The 20,967-nt window shown below is 50.9% G+C and overlaps 1 protein-coding gene across 1 annotated transcript; it reads left to right on the top strand.

The window, feature by feature from the left end:
- Positions 1-324: 324 nt before the first annotated feature.
- Positions 325-18,655, top strand: IVD (isovaleryl-CoA dehydrogenase). The gene is made up of 12 exons (XM_069857199.1): positions 325-462; positions 1,951-2,040; positions 3,672-3,723; positions 7,325-7,494; positions 9,595-9,688; positions 10,265-10,401; positions 11,400-11,496; positions 14,183-14,276; positions 15,065-15,146; positions 16,042-16,146; positions 16,755-16,827; positions 17,422-18,655. The coding sequence occupies exons 1-12, from the start codon at positions 328-330 to the stop codon at positions 17,553-17,555; spliced, it is 1,263 nt and encodes a 420-aa protein (XP_069713300.1). The 5' UTR covers positions 325-327; the 3' UTR covers positions 17,556-18,655.
- The last annotated feature ends 2,312 nt before the right edge of the window (positions 18,656-20,967 follow it).

Genomic DNA, 20,967 nt, shown 5'->3' with positions numbered 1-20,967 from the left:
TGTTCTCCAGCTCCTTTTCCTTCTTTGGATGCTCTCCAGCCCCTCTATGTCCTTCATGGAGTAAAGGGCCCAAAAATTGAAGCCAAGATCTGAGGTGCGGCCTCCCCAGCGCTGAGCACAGGGCCGAGACGCCTTCCCTGGCCTCACGCAGCCCCCGCTCCACGCAGAGATCCCCCCCAGCGCTCATCTTCTCATTTTTTAATTAAAAAAGCGAAATAACCAAAAAAATACCTAATTTTAACCCCTCCCGCGCCGCTACCGCTGCCCCCAGGGGCGGGTCGGTGGCGGGGGCCGCTCCGCGCCTGCGCCGCGCGTTGTGGGGCGGCCATGGCGGCGCTGCTGGGGCGGGCGGCGGGCGTCGCGGGGCTTCGGGGGGCGCTGGGGAGGCTGCTGCCCCGGCGGGGCTGCGCGGGGCTGGCGGTGGACGACGCGGTGAACGGGCTGAGCGACGAGCAGCAACAGGTACCGGAGTGTGTGTTGGGGGGGGGGGCGGGAAATGGCGGCCGCGGGAAGCGCGACGGTGGGGGGGGGGGGGGGGGGGCGGGGAGGCGGGAGCTGATTGGCTGAGGGGGCGGGAAGCGAGCGCTGATTGGCTGAGGCGGGGGTGCATCAGCCAATCGCTGCGAGCGCGGTCTCCGGGTAGGGGGGGCGAGGCGGGAAAGGCGGGCGCTGATTGGCTGAGGCGGGAAAGGCGGCCCAATGGGCGCGCGCGCTGAGGGGGCGCGTCCCGCGCTTGTGGCCATGGGCAGGGGGCGCCTCCCGCTGGATCAGGGGGCTTGGAGCCCCTGATCCAGCGGGAGGCGCCTCTGCTCACGGCAGGGGTGGAACTGGATGGCTGAGAGGTCCCTTCCCACCCAAACCCTTCCCCAGTTCTACGATTCTGCTTCAGCATCAGGGAATTCCTGTGTCTAAGTCTCTTCCTCCACCAGCATTTCATGTGTGGGACCAAGGAACCTGAGGAGCAGCTGAGAGAGCTGGGGGGGTTCAGCCTGGAGAAGAGGAGGCTGAGGGGAGACCTCATTGCTCTCTGCAACTACCTGAGAGGAGGGTGTGGAGAGGAGGGAGCTGGGCTCTTCTCCCAAGGGACAGGGGACAGGACGAGAGGGAATGGCCTCAAGCTCCACCAGGGGAGGGTCAGGCTGGACAGCAGGAAAAAATGTTTCACAGAAAGGGTCGTTGGTCCCTGTCCGAGGCTGCCCAGGGAGGGGGTTGAGTCCCCTTCCCTGGAGGGGTTTAAGGGCCGGGTGGACGAGGTGCTGAGGGACATGATTCAGTATTTGACAGGAATGGTTGGACTCGAGGATCCAGTGGGTCTTTTCCAACCTGGTGATTCTATGATTCTATTTTCTTCCTGTGCGCATGAATTTCCGCACAATACACAGACGTAAGTATTCAGATTTTAAAATTCTGAGAAGGGTTTTGTGATTTTTAACTCCCGGAACGATAAACAAACGTGGCTTTGTCACGTTCTCCCTCTGAAGAAAACAGTGGGATCGCTGCTATAGCTCCAATGTGATGCCCAAACACATTTTAATTAGTATTCATGCTAATTACAAGCATCTACATATAATTAAGTGAAACTGTAAGCAGCTTCTGGATGGTGATAATAAACAATAAGATGGTTATCAGCTTTCAAAGCTTCCTGACCAAAAGTATCCCTGAAACCTTCGTGCAGGCAGTAGTTAAGTAACGTCTCATGCTGGGGTGAGATTGTTAAGGTTGAACACTGAGAGGAACACGAGTACCTCAGTGTCTGCTCTTTATAAAACTCAAGGACTTTCCGATGCTCTCACAGCTGGGAACCTGAAACATTGATTTCCCTAAGACCTCGTGCGTGGGGGTTTGGGGTCCGCGAGTCACCCGGCAGGGCAACGGTGGTGGTATCTGAGGGGAGAAGACGACAATAGATGGATGAGCTGTGACATCTGTGTTTCTTCTCTCTTTCCCCAGCTTAGGCAGACGATGACAAAGTTCTGTCAGGAGCATTTGGCTCCGAAGGCCCAACAGATTGACCAGGAAAACGAGTTCAAAGGCATGCGGGTAAGTATTCCATGTGTGCGTTAAAACAGACGGTAGTGAAAGCCTCTCTACTTTGATCTGTACGTTAATCCAGACAAAGAATCCCAGTCCTCACCACAGGGACGTATGTGTTAACTTTGCAAGCTTGAAAGCCACAGAAAAGACAATGTTTTCATTTCCTCTTCTGTCTTTGGTTAAGAACTTTGAGCAACCTGGGGCAGAACCCAGGCAGCACCCAATAAAATGCAGGAGGTTGTGGTGAGGTGGGTGCTGGGCTCTGCTCCCAAGTGGCAGGCAATGGGATGAGAGGAAATGGCCTCAAGTTGCACCAGAGCAGTTTTAGATTGGAGATCAGGAATCATTTTTTCACCAAAAGGATTCTCAGGCCCTGGCAGAGGCTGCCCATCCTCTTCTACTTGGTTATGTTTCGGCTTCTTGTCTCTGTTTAGGTTTCTTCTCTGATATGTGCTCAGAATTCGGCTAGGTGGGGCCCTGTCTTGGACATCTGAGTTTCCTCTCCAATTCATTGTGAAAATATTGTGTGCAAATGCTGAACTGTAGCTGTTTGGAACTTGCCTTCCTAATAAACACGACAAATCCTGTACAACAGGATGGTTTGACTGCTGAAAGTGAGAGACCTAACTACTGGTTTTCATAAGCTCCACAAGACTTGAAAAGCTCGGAACATCTGCTGGGGTTTCCTGGAGCTCTGATGTTGGCATTTTCAGGGATATATGCAGGGCTTTGAAGTGAAGGATATAAATTAGTCTGGCGCCCCAGATGTCATCCAGAGCTACGGAATGGGACCTTTTGAAGTCCCAACAGTGAAGAGTCAAGGAGGACAGCTTGTCCTCTAGCAGAGGAGTGTCTAGCTATGCAAAACTGTCCAGTCCTCATGTGCGTCCAGTGTCCTGGCAGTCTTGGGAGAACTAGAGGTTGTGTGGATTTGGCTCCTTCAGGTTCACAACTCCAAAGTGTTCACAAGTTCTCTGTTGTGGTCACCTTTTACAACTTTTCTAGTACTGCCTGCTGGGCAGCACCTCTGTCTGACGCTGCTGTGACGGTTCCAGTTTTGAATCTCTCCCGAGGAGGCTTCCATGGCCTTACTTATCAGTTTCTGGTTTCCTAGAAGGGTTTTAAAGTGCCAGCTAACAGCAACTCTTCTACCTGTCTCCAGGGTCTGGTCACAGATTGCTTATGCAAATCCTTTTTGCATCAGACTCAGAGTGCATTGACAGGCATGCAGGAGGTAAAAGAAAAGCTTGTGTTAAAGTCATAACATCCTCAACAATCTTTAGCGAGAGATTGTTTATGAAAGCCTATGCAGGTTTTGAAATGAATGAAAGGTTTTAATTCCCCAGAATTATTCTTAAACTGGGCAATGAGTGACATCATAGGACCTGTCCTTCCGGAGCTAAATCTAGGTTGTGAATTTTCACTGAATTCAACCGATCACACCCATGAGTAGCATAGGTAGCGTCCCCGAGCCTGGCTGGGTTCTTAGTCCAAAGGATGGAGTTGCTGCGGTAGGAGGAACAGGTATTGTTCTGTTCACCTCTGAGATATCATGAGAATCGATGCATCTGGTGAGCTACCTGGGAAAATATCTTATGGCTGCGGGGCTGGACTGATTGCTTGTTCTGTATTTGTAGGAGTTCTGGAAGAAACTTGGGGAACTGGGAGTCCTGGGGATCACGGCTCCTGGTAAGTCTGTTCTCAATATCTGCTGGGTGGCTCCTCCAACAAAAGAGAGACTGCTTAAACTCACGCTTTCCAGTTCATAACAACCTTGTCTGTGATGTAATATCTGTTTTGTCCAGAAGTTCCTGTCTGGAGCCAGCAGGGGGAGGGAGGGTATTCTCTCCCTCTACTCTGCACTTATGAGACCCCACCTGGAGTCCCGCATCCAGTTCTCGGATCCCCAACATAAGGAGAACATGGAGCTGTTGGAACAGGTCCAGAGGAGGCTAAGGAGATGATCTGAGGGCTGGAGCACCTCCTGTGCGAGGCCAGGCTGAGAGAATTGGGGTTGTTCAGCTTGGAGAAGAGAAGGCTCCAGGGAGACCTTAGAGCAGCTTCCAGGGCTGAAAGGGGCTCCAGGAAAGCTGGGGAGGGGACTTTTTACAAGGGCCTGGAGTGATAGGACATGAGGGAATAGCTTTAAATTGGAAGGGGAAAATTGAGATGAGACATTAGGAAGAAATTCTTCACTGTGAGGGTGGGGAGGCCCTGGCCCAGGCTGCCCAGAGCAGGGGTGGCTGCCCCATCCCTGGAGGGGTTCCAGGCCAGGCTGGATGGGGCTTGGAGCCCCTGATCCAGTGGGAGGTGTCCCTGCCCATGGCAGGGCGTGGGACTAAATGAGCTTTGAGGTCCCTTCCAACCTGAACCATTCCATGATTCTTCAATTCTATCTTTTTAAAGGATATTGGGCAACTTTTTGTTACTCTTCACTGATCCAGAATCCACTTTCCTTGTTAGACTTCTTAGAAAATGCTTTTTAACATCCTAAAGTACCAACCAGAAATGGTTTCTCCAGGTATAACACACACAACTCAAGTGTGTTTGAGCTCCTCTAGCATGAGGCACTTGCTGCAAGGTTTGAAGAACGAGAGCTATGGATAAAATTATCCTGGAACAAACATCCATCTCTGATAGGAGAAGTTAAAGGGTACAAAACAAGGCTCTGAAAAGCCATGAAAGCAAATGGAGAGCTGACAACATCCAACTGGACAGAAAAAGTCAGGGTCAATCGTATTCAGCCTCGTTCAGGTTAGTTGAAAAGTGTTTTGAATAATGTTATAGGTGCCCGAGGCCACCATGGTCCTGCTGAATGTGCTGACGTGGGGTAATGAGGAGAAGCCCTTAGTGGAGAAAAGCAGGCAATGGGGCCTTTATTTCCCCATCGTAAGGTCCGTGTTTCTCGATGTGCGTGTGCAAAGGCTTCAGCAGGAGCATGCTGAATAGCAATGTGTTGGAATAATGCCTCTGCGATCCTTTCAGTGGCGCTGAGGCTGCTTGAAAGAGTCGGCATTTCTGCTTTCCATCTCTCTCCTCTTCCCAATTCACTGCTGCTCCTGTTTTTTCTCACTCTTACCTTCTTTCTTTGATGTTGTGCCTCAGGCTTGCAGCGGTTTCCCACACTATAATAAGCCGGCCCTCATGACTCCTGTCCTTTCTGATTTCCTTAAAGATTTCCCTCTAAAATCCTCCTTTGCCCAGATTTTTTTTTGCCTTATTTTTGATTGTGTAGCTACTCACAGTTTCTTTATTGGTGTTGGTTTTGTTGTGGGAGATGGAGAAGGGGATTTAGGATGTGAGGCTGAGCCGATGAGGGCATGTGCTCAATTAAGCGGCATATTTGGGCACCAGTGGATCAAATCTGTTAAGGGAGTATTTTCAGTAACATTTTAAATAACAGTGCTTTTGGTTTCTTTCTTAAAACTAAGAAAACCAGGTTGGTTTGTAATTCTCCATTTATTTTATAAAGAGCTAAGTTAAGAAGTGCAAACATGAAGCTCCCATGGAACGATAACATGGGCACATTGTGTGTAAAGATTAATTCGGTGCAGACAGCATCATTGGAAATCACGCCGTGGTTTGGCTCATAGCAGATGTTGTCTGGCAGGGTGGTTTTCCTGTACCTCCTGCAGTATGAGGCAATCACAGGGAGAAAGTTGGGCCAGGGCAGCTTCAGACTGGATATCAGGAAACATTTCTTCACGGAAAGGGTTCTCAGGCCCTGGCAGAGGCTGCCCAGAGCGGCGGTGGAGTCCCCAACCCTGGAGGGGTTTAAAAGCTGGGCAGACAAGGTGCTCAGGGATATCAGTGGACAGCATGGTTGAACTAGATGGTCTCAAACATCTTTTCCAACCTAATGATTCTATCTATGATTCTGATTTGTCGAGGCAGGGGCAGTAACCCTCTCTGAGCCCAGTTATGCACTCAGCTCTTGGGTGTCTCAGCATACAAACACATTTGCTCTTAGCATCCTTGCTGCTTGTTTTCGCCATTTACGTTGATGACAAGCAAGGGCTCCTGGCCTGCGTCCCCGACTGCTTCACGGTGTTCATGTCATCCTGTCTCAGCTCTTCTCCTAGCGCTACAATCACCTGCTTCTTGCCTGTAGAACAAAGCTTTTCCTTCAGGATGTGACTGGAGTTGTGTGTATATCTGTGTGTTTATGCTGGCTGTCAGCTGCTCAAGGCCATTATGCGTTTCTCAACCTCCTCTGTTCTCCCTGCCTTCTCTCTCTCCCTGTTCTGGTTTGCCTTTAATCTTCATCCCCGGTTTTAGACTCAGCGCTGTGTGCCTTGTGAGATTCCCAGCTGCGATGATCGTGCTGCTCTGTCTCACTTCATCCTCTCTTCAAATCCATGTTCTTGCTGCTGCTGGATTGCAGCAGTTACATTCATGGATCATTCTCCTTCTGAATCGCCCACCTATCAAAATGCTGGTCTCCTGCACATCTGTGGGCTTAGAAAACTCCCTGGTGCTCCACTTTTTGTGCAGTTTGGGGATTCCTTGCTTGTTTAGAGGTCCTTGTAGTGTCAAACAGGGAGTGTTTGTCACATTGGGCAGAGGTGTTGATGTACCGGAGGGCAGGAGCCTCCAGGGAGGTTCTTCTCCCTCTGGACTCGGCACTGGTGAGACCGCTCCTCGAATCCTGGGGTCAGTTCTGGGCCCCTCTCCACAAGAAGGATGTTGAGGCTCTGGAGCGAGTCCAGAGAAGAGAACAGAGCTGGGGAAGGGGCTGGAGAAGAAGAGGAGCGGCTGAGAGAGCTGGGGGGGTTCAGCCTGGAGAAGAGCAGGCTGAGGGGAGACCTCATTGCTCTCTGCAGCTCCTGGAAAGGAGGTTGTGGTGAGGTGGGTGCCAGGCCCTGCTCCCAAGTGACAAGGGATGGGACAAGAGCCAATGGCTTCTCACCTAATGGATGTTGCCACTCTATGATTTAATCTTCATGATAACTTTGAGGTTGCACTTAAGGGTGATCGACGAGGACTCACTGTCGTGCAAGCGTTGGCAGCGTGTTTTAGGTGTATCCTCGTGTATTTTATATGTATAAAGCTATGCTGTACAAGTAAATTATTGATGGCGCTGAAGGATTTATATCACCTTGCCTTTAAGGTTAGAAAACTGGAGCTCAGAGAGGGTGGGAAGAAGCCAGAGGTACTCAGCTCAGGGACAGTGTCAGGCAGAACCAGAAGCTCTCTTTGGTCTCGGATCTTATCCAAGCCCAGCCCTGGCATCTGTGCCTATGTCATAAAGTACGTGGTGGCTAACGGGAGCTTCCTCTTCCCTTTCCAGTGGAGTATGGTGGATCTGCTTTGGGGTATCTGGACCATGTGCTGGTGATGGAGGAAATCTCCCGTGCATCGGCAGCTGTCGGGCTCAGCTACGGCGCCCACTCCAACCTTTGCATCAACCAGCTGGTGCGGAACGCTAATGAGGCCCAGAAAGCAAAGTACTTGCCCAAGGTGAGAAACTGGAAAGCATTTGGGTTCCAGCTGCCTGCAAGGGTGTCTTCTGCGGTGCGTAGTGTTTTAATCACTAGATGATCTCGGTCATCTGGCCTTTAGGAAATATTGTACTTGCCAGACTTGTCCTTCTCCAGCTTGTTAATATTTTTCCTGTTGATCCATATTGACATCTCGTGAGCTCTCTCATGAGACCTCACCCAGAGCCCTGCGTCCAGTTCTGGATCCTCAGCACAGGAAGGACACAGAGCTAGTGGAGCGAGTGCAGAGGAGGCCACAGTGATGATCTGAGGGCTGGAGAACCTCCTGTATGAGGCCAGGCTGAGAGAGTTGGGGTTGTTGAGCCTGGAGAAGAGAAGGCTGCGGAGAGACCTTAGAGCAGCTTCCAGGGCTGAAAGGGGCTCCAGGAAAGGTGGGGAGGGGCTCTGGATCGGGGAGGGCAGGGAGAGGACAAGACGAATGATTTTGAGCTGAAAGAGGGAAGACTGAGATGAGATCTTGGGTAGAAATGTTTTGCTGTGAGGGTCGGGAGGCCCTGGCCCAGGCTGCCCAGAGCAGGGGTGGCTGCCCCATCCCTGGAGGGGTTCAAGGCCACGTTGGATGGGGCTTGGAGCCCCTGATCCAGTGGGAGGTGTCCCTGCCCAGGGCAGGGGTGGGACTGGGCTTTTAAGGTGCACTGGTGAACCAGTGCATTGAATCCCAGCTACAGGAATCGTCAGCAAAATTATCAGCACCAGAAACTTGCCACATTCAGAGTGCAGCCTCACCTCCTCAAAGCATCGTGCAGCTCATCTGTAGCCCTCAGTGCTTCTTGTTGCTGATTTGCTGTGTTTTAATGCCCTCATTCGCCACCTTTCAATGAGATGCGCGATCACTTCAGTTCGTACTTGTCTGGGTTCATGCCAGAGTACTTAATGGTACTTAACGAGCTCTGAGCAGACCACTAAGGCTTTGGTGGAAATGCACTCCTGGATTGAATTGGTTGAACCCGTATCTTAACCATTGAGTGTGTTTTTTAAAAAAGTAAGAGATCAAAAGAAGGAGAAGATGGATAAAAGCACACGGGGAGGAAAAAAAAAAGCAGGGAGTAAAGGGCAGGATGAAAGGAACTGTGAGGAGGAAGGAACAGCTATGCTGGAGCTGGTATGAGCAGACCCAGAGGGAGAGGGTATCTGCCCGTGAGCGTGGGGGGACCAGGCCACAAGAACAATGCTGAGAACTTTGCAGTCACTTTTCATCCCCCTTGTTGGCCTTTTGGATTTAACAACTCTCATTTGTGTAAATGGCAGTCAGGAAATGCAGAGCAAGAATCATGGAATCGTAAAGGTTGGAGAAGACCTATAAGCTCATCCAGTCCAACCATCAGCCCAGCCCCAACGTGCTGACTAAACCATGTCCCAGAGTGTCAGATGTACATGTTCTCTGAACCCCTGCAGGGATGGGGGCTCCCCCACTGCCCTGGGCAGCCTCTACCAGGGCTTCACTGCTCTGTCAGTAAAGAAACATTTCCCGACATCCAATCTGAACCTCCCCTGGCACGACTTGCATCTGTTTCCTCTTGTCCTATCACTTGATACTTGGGAAAAGAGACCAACATCCTCCTCACAACCTCCTTTCAGGCAGTTGTAGAGAGCGATGAAGTCTCCCTTCAGCCTCGTTTTCTCCAGACTAAACAATTGCAGCTGCCTCAGCGGCTCCTCCTAAGACTTGTGCTGCACACCCTTCACCAGCTTTGTTACCCTTCTCTGGACACACTTCAGCATCTCAATGTCCTTCTTGGAGTGAGAAAGCTTGTGAAAGGCATATGGTTGCCTGCATGATTCTTTTGGCACCTTCCTGGAGATGGTGTTTCATGAGCAAAGCTGCACTGATCCAACTCAGACGTGAGTTGAGTCCTTCTGATCCCGCTATGATTTGGTTCCATTCCCACAGCGCAGCAGCCCAGGGGTGCTCCCTGCTTGGGCTTTCCCAGGAACAATGGTTCTCGTTTGCAGTTCTGCCGTGGAGGTTCTGTGTGGAAAAATGGAAGGCAGGCTAAAGAGGGAACAGAAACAACGCTGCTGTTCTCTGTCCCTTTCTTATAGCTGCATTTTTTTCCAGTTAATCAGCGGGGAGCACATCGGAGCCTTGGCAATGAGTGAACCCAATTCTGGATCTGATGTTGTGTCCATGAAGCTGAAAGCAGATAAGAAAGGTAAAGCCTGCCCTGTGCTGCCTGGACAGACAGCTGGTGGGAATAGTGTCTCCACTAAATCCAGACTGCTGCTGGGTGCCCTGGATTGTCAGGCATTTGTTCAAGGTTCATTGAACTCCAGAAATGAGTTTTCTTCAACCTGGGAAACATTTGTGCGTGCTGTTGGTGGGGATCTTAAAGAATATTCTTGGGACTTTTTTTTTAAATAAGTGGAGTGAGGATGTAGCTAGAATGACAGAATGGTTTGGGTAGGAAGGGACCCCAAAGCCCATCCAGTCCCACACCTCCCACAGGATCAGGGGCTCCAAGCCCCATCCAACCTGGCCTTGAACCCCTCCAGGGATGGGGCAGCCACCCCTGCTCTGGGCAGCCTGGGCCAGGGCCTCCCCACCCTCACAGCAAAACATTTCTGCCTAAGATCTTATCTCAGTCTCCTCTCCTTCAGCTCAAAACTGTTCCTCTATTCCTATCTCTGCCCTCCCTGATCGACAGCCCCTCGCCAGCTTCCCTAGAGCCTTTGTAGTTGCTGCTCTGCTGTCTGCTGTGAGCTCACAGATCACATCTCTCTGCTTCTAGGAGACTACTTCGTTCTGAATGGGAACAAATTCTGGATCACCAATGGGCCGGATGCAGATGTCCTCATCGTTTATGCCAAAACTGACATGAACGCTGTTCCAGCCTCCCGAGGTATCACCGCGTTCATCGTGGAGAGGGTAGGTCTAAGCTACTAGTTTACAATTCTCATGAGCTTATTGTAGCATGGTCTTAAAGCTCGCACCTTCACCCCATCTGGCTTGTTTAGAGGCCAGCTAGTTTTCTTTCCCTAACCCCCTGCTCGAGGACAAACTAAATTTCTGCCTCAATTATAAAGCCCAATGAGATGAGTCCTGTGCCGCAGTGACACGGGGTTTGCTATCCGAGCAAGGAACCAGCTTGTGGGGCTGGAGTTGTGGAGAGGGCACACAAGATTCTGCCACCCGAGGGCCTGCTCTTTTCCAGAAGTTGTCACCAGTACTGGGGGCCTCGTAAACATGTCCTGCAATCTCACTGTCTGACTTTGTGGCGGGTGTTTTAAGCCAAGACATAAAACCAGCTCATTTTTTTCCTTCTTCCCCATTTTCCTGCCCCTTGGGAATCCCACAATGAGCCAAACACACATGAAAAGAGCCAAGGGGAGTGGAAATGGGGTGTTCAGTGGGGAGCCCTTAGAAAACAGGGATCTGTTGGGGTTTTAATTTCCTTTTGATTCCCATTAATTCCTTTTAATTATTTGAGGCTGTGCTATGCACACCTCTGTCATCACAATGAGCGCAGAAAGCTTTAATAAAATAAATGGTACTGGAAATATGAAATCTCAGAGTTAAGGAAATGTTCTGATGGGCTTGTCCTGACTTAAAATAGTTCTGTTACTGGCAAAGCGTGCAGCCTTTACTTTAAAATAATGTCAGTGTTGGCAGCTAAATAATGTATTTACTGTCGATGGGCGTTAGGACATGGATGCACTTGGTTTGTTCGTGCCCCCACATGTTCCTCTGCTCTTTTGCTTCCTCCATGCTGCGCTCGCTCTGGTTCTTGTTCCCCGAGCAGGCAGCGCGCTGCAGCTCCTTCTGGAATCTCTGGCACTTTCCTGCCATCAGGGAAATGTCACAGATTTTATTTAGTCTGCCAGAATTGAGATTTGAAATGTGTTTTCCCTCTCTTGACGTTGCAGGGAATGCCGGGTTTCAGCACGGCCCAGAAGCTTGATAAGCTGGGGATGAGAGGATCCAATACCTGTGAACTGATCTTTGAAGACTGCAAGATTCCCGGTGAGTTGGGTTCGACTCACGGCAGTGTGCGTGTGGTGGTTGGTCTTCTTGATCAGATAACTTGGATCGTTAGTTCCAGGCACGTTCAGGCTGTGACCTGGAGTGCTTTGCTTGTGGTTTTCTGCTCCCCCAGCCTCAAAACAGCGCTGGGGAAACTGGGAACGCGCAGTCTGCTGGATTCCAGTGACTGAGACATCCCTGCTAGGTCCGTGAGGGTGAAACGGGAGTGACCTAACTCTTAACCATGGCTACTGCCGAGCTGGGGCAAGGCTTCCAAAGAAACTTGTTTCCATTAGAGCTCCCCATCTTGTTTATAGGAGAGTTTATTTGCCTTGGAGTGTTTTTTCATCCAGAATCACTGTCCAACAGGCTTGCCTGTGGGATCTCTGAGTTCTTTTGGGGTCAGGGCCTGAAGATAGGCATCCTTTCCCTCATTAATACAGCAGGGACCATGGAAATGGCTGTTTTTGTTACCCCAGTGGCTGGTTTTGTTGATAGAGAATTTACAGCCGCTATACAGCATGTGAAGGAGGTGCCTTACCTGAACTCATGAACATCCTGATAGAGCATCCACAGAGCAAGTAACTCCTGCACCTCACACGCTGCCAAAAGCTGCTTTGCTGTAAGTGGAAGGGTTTCAGCTGAGAGCTGGTGTTTCTAAGTGCACTGCGTCCCTCCACTCTGCAATCAGAAAGGCAGCACCCGAGTCTTCAGATCAGCTCCTGGGTAATCCTCCAACAGAGCAGCACGTTCTCATGGTAACGGGATTCCCGTCTCCTGATAACTCAGAGCAGCACATCACTGCGGTGCTGGAAGTTAACACGCTTTGCACTCTGGCTGTTAATGCTGCTTCTGATCTTCTGCCTTGGAAGCTGAACCGGTTTGGTGCCGTTTCACATGTCTGCAGGAGGTTTCTCTCAGATCAAGATGTCCTCTAGCACTGCAATTCCATCCGCTTCAGAATGCAGGGGTTTCACTGCCAGCCACGCTCCGTGGAGCAGTTGGTGGTTTTCTTCTTGTGAGTGTTGGATTCACCTGTTCGTGTTGCACTGGTAAAAGTCGGCTCAGAGCTCACCCACCCATCCCTTTTCCCTGGATGTGCAGGAAGGGTTCAGGCTCTTCAGTCCTTCTCACTGTCTTTGCTCAGGAACAGCTTTATCACTTTATTTATAATGCTGGCATTTGTGTTTGTTTTTTCAAAGTGATGTTTGCTATTGGAGAAGAGAAGGCTCCAGGGAGAACTTAGAGCAGCTTCCAGCACTGAGAGGGGCTCCAGGAAAGCTGGGGAGGGGCTTTTTACAAGGGTCTGGAGTGACAGGATGAGAGGGAATGGCTTTAAATTGAAGGGGGAAGATTTAGATGAGACGTTAGGAAAAAATTGTTTGTGATGGCCCAGGTTGCCCAGAGCAGGGGTGGCTGCCCCATCCCTGGAGGTGTTCAAGGCCAGGCTGGATGGGGCTTGGAGCCCCTGATCCAGTGGGAGGTGTCCCTGCCCAGGGCAGGGGTGGGACTGAAAGGGCTTTGAAGTCCCTTCCAACCCAAACCACTCCATGATTCTGTGATTCTTTTAGTATTTTTCTTTCTTGTCTGTGGGGCTTTTGAGGTTTTTTTTCCTGAGAGCCAAGCTTCATTCTTCATCCTCTTTCCAGCTTTAATATCATGATGATGGCCCTGCAGAGGTGGCACTTCTCCATCTGCCACATCAGCGTGCCTTTCAATAAGCAGGAGACAATACAGTCCATGAGCTTCTGCCACTGAAGAAACAGATTATTTCTGACTATCTGCATGTGTCCAAGCCCTGTCTCATTTTCACTTTGTATATTGCACCTCTCAGATCTCTTGTGATCAAAGCCTGAAGCATATGTCAGTCCTCCTGCATGGCGTGATCAGTGGATAATCTGTCCATCTACAAAGCACAGTTTTGAGGCTGTGAGTTCTCTCCTGACTGCAAGAACACAGCCCTGCTGGGATGAGCTTTTGTTCCTGCTTCTGCTTTTATACTGGTTAACATAGAATCATGGGGTGGTTTGAGGTGGAAGGACCACAAAGCCCATCCAGTCCCACCCCGGCCATGGGCAGAGACACCTCCCACTGGATCAGGGGCTCCAAGCCACATCCAACCTGGCCTGGAACCCCTCCAGGGATGGGGCAGCCACCACTGCTCTCTCTGGACAGTGTCTCCCCACCCTCATCATGAAGAATTTCTTCCTTTTATCTCATTTAATCTCCTTTTGTCTCAAATACCCGCTCAGACATCAGATTGTAGCAGTCCATTTGGGTTGGACACAAACTAATGGGATGGTGAAAGGGGCTCCCAGTTTGTCCTCCCAGGCTATTAGGTCTCCTATTCTTGTTGGTACAAATGCTGAGCTGGAAGATCTCTGGAGAACACCTTGCTCTTCAGAAAATGGGAAGGAGAACAGCAATGATTGTAGATGCCCTTTATAACCCTTAGCTCCCTTCTCCTGTTCGGCTTTGGTTGGCTTGCAAAGACGTTTCACTGGTAGGGAATGTATGTATCAAAACTTCAAGACTCTCTAGCTCCTCCTGAAAACATCTCAAGCCAAAACCAAAGGTAAATGGGACTGGAGGTTTCAGTCCTTCCCCCCCAGAAAACACAGACACTCAGACAACAGCTTCTCTTAGCTTTGCATGCGAGTAAATCACTTTTCTGTCCCAATTGCAGCTGAAAATGTCTTGGGAGCCCTGAGCAAAGGAGTCTACGTCCTGATGAGCGGATTGGACCTGGAGAGACTTGTGCTGTCTGGTGGGCCACTGGGGTAAGAGTTTGTCATCTTGGAGTCATACAATGAGTTGGAAGAGACCCCCAAGGATCATGGAGTCCAACTCTTGCATAGATCGTAAGACCAGAAGGATCCTCCGCCTTTGGAAAGGTTATTCTTGCTGTAACAGTTTCCAGAGATGCTGCATTTGCATCGGTCCCTGATTGCTTATTTGTCTGTCCCTACAGTGTGTGTTTGGGAATAGCAAGCTCCTCGTTTACATTACTGATTCCTTACCTAAACCACTATCCTGACTGTCACAGAGAGGGAAAGCTGGGCTGGGTAACAGGGTGGTTCTTCATTTATTCAGTCCTGAAGCTCCCCGGTCACTGTTTTTGCCCTACAGTCCTTTTGTCCTCCCTGTGGTCTCTCTGTACTAACGCTCATATGGAAAGACCGTGTTCATAAAGCAGGAGGAGGATTTTTCCTGCCCTTTTTTTATGCTATTGGCCAACTCCTTGAGTTGGTGGACTCTGGAGACACAAAGCAGCACAAACTGTCCTGGCTACAGCTGTGAGAAAGCTCTTCAACCCTTCCTCTCAGTCCTCCGAGTTAGGAAGGTGAGACCTTACCACAAGATGTCCCAAACGAGCAAATATATAGAGCACCAGGGAGAAACCTAGGATGCTTGGATTTTATTCTTAGCATTGCGTGGAGCTATGGGGAGACAACAGCATTTTAGGGATGAGATCCTTTCTGCCTTAGATCAAGCTCCCAAGGGTTAATTATTGTATGTCTGTTAATTGTGCTATCGTCTTCCTTTTTCCTCCACGTCTGTCTCTTAGGCTCATGCAAGCTGTTCTTGACCATGCGATTCCGTACCTGCACGTCAGAGAAGCATTTGGACAGAAAATTGGCCACTTCCAGGTGAGGCACGAAAGGAATTAGAAACTTTCTGTTATCTTGGGGTTTTTTTTCTTTAAAAATGAGAAGATGAGGAGCTCTGTCGTGGGAGGTTTCTGCATGGAGGTTGGGCTGGGGCTGCATGAGGCCAGGGGAGTCGTCCTTCCCCTGTACTCAACAGTGGTGAGGCCACACCTCAAATCCTGGCTTCATTTTTGGGACCCTCTCTCCAAGAAGGACATGGTGGGGCTGGAGCGCATCCAGAGAAGGGAATGGAGCTGGGGAAGGGGCTGGAGAGTAGGGGTTCTGGAAGCAGCTGAGGAACCTGGGCCTGTTTAGCCTGGAGAAAAGCAGCTTAAGGGGAGACCTCATCGCTCTCTGCAGCTCCTGGAAAAGAGGTTGTGGTGAGGTGGGTGCTGGGCTCTGCTCGCAAGGAACATGTGACAGGACAAGGGGAAATGGCCTCAAGTTGCACCAGTTTGGATATTGGGAACCATTTCTTCACTGAAAGGGCTCTCAGGCCCTGGCAGAGGCTGCCCAGGGCAGTGGTGGAGTCCCCAACCCTGGAGGGGTTTAAAAGCTGGGCAGACAAGGTGCTCGGGGATCTGGTTGAGTAGCGGACAGGGATGGTTGGCCTGGATGATCCCAGAGGTCTTTTTCAGTCAAATAGTTCTGTGATTCTATGTAGTGGTGTGGTGAGGAGGAGAAAGGACCTCTGAGCCTGCCGCCTGAGGCCACTGTAGTGTGTGAGGGACATATGGGAGTTTGACCTGAAGGAACCTCCAGCTCTGTCTGCTGAATCCCCACGTCTTCTCATTTGTTTCTGTGAGAAAGTTGGGGTGATGGGTGGTCTCCAGCACTCGAGCAGAAGATAATCTTCCCCTCGCTCATATCCATGTCTCTGTCTTGTGCGACACAGCTCATGCAGGGGAAGATGGCCGATATGTACACACGGCTGATGGCGTGTCGGCAGTACGTCTACAACGTGGCAAAGGCCTGCGACAGGGGCCACTTCAATGCGAAGGTGAGCTCGCTTCCACCTTCTGCTGGGGATCAAGATAGTGGGTAGGGTCAAGCTTCTGCACTGCAGCTTCAGATTACTTGTTCATGGCCCTAAGTGCCTATTTTTTTAGCCCCAAATCAAAAGGAAGCCTTGTTCTACAGATTTAGCGGCATCAGTAGGTGTTTATTAGAAGCCCAGACACAATATCCTGGCTGTTGGAGGGGGCTCTAACAGTCATTCCGAGGTGTTGTCACCTCCACAGCCAGCACTGTCACCACAGCTCTATGCAAGGAGTGTTTAACAGTTGGAGCACAGAGCCCTGCCTCCCAAATCAAATCACATCGCTCTCCCGTGGGCATGATGTGCATTCGGAAAAGACCAGCTCCCCTGCTGTGCTCTTTCTTTTGCTTTTCCTGTCTTCTCGTGCCCTTTACAGACCTGACACAACTGTTCTGTAGTGACAGAATGACTTCTTGCTTGCTGGGGAATGACTCCTGTGCCCTTGTGATCAGGTAGTTCAGGCTTGTTAGCAGATGTCTGCAGAGAAATTGAAAGGTCAGCGGGACACGGAGCCTGGAGAAGGGCAGGTGACACCTTTACTGACTGTCATCGCTGTGGTTTTCCTTTAGGACTGCGCTGGAGTCATCCTCTACTCGGCCGAGTGTGCGACCCAGGTGGCCCTGGATGGGATTCAGTGTCTGGGTGAGCTGCTGGTGGTGTTTTTCTCTGAGGGATGGCAGGAGCCTGTCCAGAGAAGAGCAACGAAGCCAGGGATGGGGCTGGAGGACAGGCCTTACAAGGGGTGATTGAGGGAACTGGGGGTGTTTAGCCTTGAGAAGAGGAGGCTGAGGGGAGACCTTATTGCTCTCTCCAACTACCTGAAAGGACGTTGTGGAGAGGAGGGAGCTGGGCTCTTCTCCCAAGGGACACGTGATGGGACAAGAGGGAATGGCCTCAAGCTCCGCCAGGGCAGGTTTAGATTGGACATTAGGAAACATTTCTTGACAGGAAGGGCTATCAAGCCCTGGTGGAGGCTGCCCAGGGACGTGGTCAAGTCCCCATCCCTGGAGGGGTTTAAAAGACAGGGAGATGAGGTGCCTGGGGACATGATTTAGTAGTGGACAAGTACGGCTTGAGTTGATGATCTCAAAGGTCTTTTCCAACCTAATGATTCCCTGATTCTGTGATGCTGTGAGAGAGCCAAGCGCTGTGCCAGAGCGGTGCTCTCTCGTCTCTGACCCTCAGCCCCTGGGATCAGAGAGAAGAATTGACTTTTGATTCTCTCTTTGCTGGCAGGTGGAAACGGTTACATCAATGACTACCCGATGGGGCGCTTCCTGCGCGATGCCAAGCTCTACGAGATCGGGGCAGGCACCAGCGAAGTGCGCAGGCTTATCATTGGCAGGGCCTTTAATGCCACTTACAAGTAACGTCCGCCAGTGGAGAGGCACCACCCCGACCACCCAGAGGCCTTTAACCGCAGAGCCTGAAGCGCACAACTCTCTTCTTCCTGCTTGGGGTTCTGGGATCATCACGTGTGGGCTTTCTTCTGCCTGCTCTGCCGGCAGACGCTGCTGGGCTGGCCTTTGACAAGATGAATCGGGTGGTAGCATGGAAGAAAAAGTGGTTTTTCTCTTCTTATGATCCTCCTGATTCATAAGCCGTCCCGATTCTCAGCGTTCCAGGGCTGAGGATCCTCCAGTGAATGCACGGCCATCAGAGCTGGTGAGCAGCATGCCTGAAACAAGAGGTGGCCACTGCTGAGCATGAAATCTCATCTCCACCCCCCAAAAACAGACAATGAAGGAATCATTTTGTTGTTTTAACCCCCCCTGAGTGCCATTAAATCGCTAGCATTTAGCAATTGCCGCTGGAAGGTGGAATTTCCCATCGTGACCTTCCGCTGAGATTAATAACTTTGGGAACTCGATGCCAACCACATGGGAGTGGCTGTCATGAACACCTGAGCATCATCGACGCACAAGCAGTGTTTTAGGTGATGATTCCTAAAACCTCCTCAAAATCCCACACCTATTCCTTTCCATACTATGGAAAATATTCTTTCTTTCCTCTTCCTGCTGCTTCTCGAGTTCTTTCGGTGCCGCCCCAAGCCGTCGCTGCCCTGATTGACTGCCTCCCGCGGTGTTATTCACTTGGAGATGCTCCCATCCATCATTCTGGGAACAGTTGGAACGTCAGACCTGTATTGTGACACCCGTGAATGAAGAGGGCAGGAGGAGGCTGACTTTTGGGGTTGGGGTTATTCGGGCTTATTCTTAAGGTTGTTCTGGAGCCTGTACTCGCACTCCACCTTCAGTCAGCAGAGAAGTCGGAGCGCAGGAGTGTTTGTGGGTGTTTGCAGTGCGTATTATACACAGCAAATTGAAGTTTGCTTGGCTTTCTTACAGTGTATTCCCAGCCTTAAAGGATGAATCACACAGAAAAATCGGATGCTGTATATATGATGGAACAATTAATTAAACCGTTGCTGTGTAGGCAACCTCACAGCAGTTTCAGCAAAGTGCTTAAAGCTTTGTGTATTTTTTTGGCTGTGGTTGACATAGACATAAGGAAGAATTTCTTCATGATGAGGGTGGGGAGGCCCTGGCTCAGGCTGCCCAGAGCAGGGGTGGCTGCCCCATCCCTGGAGGTGTCCAAGGCCAGGCTGGATGGGGCTTGGAGCCCCTGACCCAGTGGGAGGTGTCCCTGCCCATGGCAGGGGTGGGACTGGGTGGGCTTTGAGGTCCCTTCCAACCCAAACTATTCCACAATTCTATGATCTGTCTGTCCTGGGTGACAGGAGACTAATGCAGAGTTTTAAAATGCTACAGACTGAAAAAAAAAATTCACTTTCTTGAATCTTCTCTCAAGTAACAAGCAATAGGATGAGAGGAAATGGCCTCAAGTTGTGCCAGAATAGATTCAGATTGGATATTAGGAACAATTTCTTTCCTGACAGAGTGGAGAAGCCCTGGCAGAGTCTCCACCCCTGGAGGGGTTCAGAAATGGTGTAGATGTGGCACGTTGGGCCGTGGTTCAGCCGGCACGGTGGGGCTGGGTTGGTGGCTGATTATAAATGTTATTTTCTCCTGTCTGTGCGAGTCACACGACCACTGCAGTCACTACATCACACTTTAGTGTCCCCTGAAAGGCCAGGGGCAGGAGTTTCCATGTCTGGGCAGCAAATTCCTGCTGTGAGGAGAAAGGGAAGCAGGAGCTGTAAGCCCTGAGCTGTGATATCTGGGGTGAGTACGCGGTGGCTGGTGTCACAGGGCTGCTCCCTGTGTCCCAGTAACAGGGTGAATGTAACTGGAGACGTGCTGGGAGCATCTCAAACACGTATGGGAACTCCTGTTTTACCTCTATGTTCTTCAGCTCGTTAATCCAGGAGTGAATCACCGCAATTTTCCTTGCAGACTCTCAAAAGACCATAGGAACCAAGTCACTGCGCGATCCATCCCTGGCCAGAAGCTCCTCTAGCGAGAGTTAGAGCCCCGTCAGGAAATGGTGAGCTTCAGACTGTTAAAAATAGGTTTCCTGAGGTGGAAGGGACCTGCAGATTTTTAAACCTGTCCTTCAACGCCGGAGACATCCAATTTTTAATGCAGGTAATAAATAAAGCCGTCACTTTCCGGGCTGCTCAGCACCTCGGAGTGAAGGGTCGAATGAATCAATGTCAAACGGATCACGGGACAGGGCGGAGGGAGGAATTCATGAATCTTGAGCAGGATTGTGTCAGTTAAATCCCACTTGCCGGGCACGGGAAGGGCTGGGTTCGCCTCGTGCCGGGCGGGTTTCGCTGTGGTGTGAGAAGGGCTGGGATACGACTTAGTAATAGACAGGTGGGGTTGGGCTTGACCTCAAAGGTCTTTTCCAACCTAGGGATTCTGTGTTTCAGGGGAGAAGGGTGCTAATCCTCACTGATTAGCCAAGTTTTCCTGGGTGGCCGGAGCTGCTGGGGGTTGCCAGCGGAGGGCAGGGAGCAGCTTTGCTTTCCCTATTGTCTCTCCCTTCTACCAACCGCAGATTCCCCCCCTAACACTCATTTTAAATATATATATAATTATTTATAGCTGTACCAATGCTCCTTTTACACAGATAGGTGTATTTATAGCAGTACATCTGGGCTGCGCCTCAGGCCTCCTCTGGAGAGCAGCAGAGCTGAGAGGGGCAGCGTGCCAGGGCGCTGGACCTGATCCCAACAGCTCCTGCTCTGCGTTTGCAGCGGGAATCGTGCTGGCCTGGTAAGGGTTTGGCAGGGCTGGGTGTGCTGAGCCTTTGGCTGGTGGCAGGAGAAGGCTGGGTGTGCAGCATCTTCCTTGCTTTTCAAGTCCCTTGCCCTGTTTGTGGCTGGCAACCGAGCAGAGAAGGTGTGGAGAGCGGAGGGAATTGGTCGTGAAGGTAAATACAGAGTTTATTCTCACTGCGTGTGTAAAACGTGGGGATTTTGAACGAGGCAGGTTTGTGAGGAAGCGTCTTGTAGCCGATTGGGAATCCACAACCCTGGGAAAGGCAGGACTGGGGGCTGCTCCCAGCAGTACCCGCAGCTGGCTGGGTTCAGCGGTGACCCCACCGCTGGTTTCTACGCGTAAAGCATTTCTCCTGCAGCAGCCGGGTGGGTTTTGCTGGTTAGCAGTTTATTGAGTGCTTGAAAGGAGGGAAACCAAGCCAGGTTCCCCTGCTGGCTCCTGGGGCATCCCGCTCAAGCGCTGCCTTTCCCTCTGTGTGTGATCAGAGCGGCTCTGCAGCTCATTCCCGAGGGTTGAACCCCGCGTAGAGGAACAGTCGGAGCAGAATGTCCCAACGGGAGCAAAGCCCTGGCTCGGTTTGATCTCTTCCAGG

Source organism: Phaenicophaeus curvirostris, chromosome 5 (genome assembly GCF_032191515.1).
Source record: "Phaenicophaeus curvirostris isolate KB17595 chromosome 5, BPBGC_Pcur_1.0, whole genome shotgun sequence".
NCBI classification, from domain to species: Eukaryota; Metazoa; Chordata; class Aves; order Cuculiformes; family Cuculidae; genus Phaenicophaeus; species Phaenicophaeus curvirostris.
Note: the sequence above shows the minus strand (reverse complement) of the source record. Positions and strands in the feature narration are given on the sequence as shown.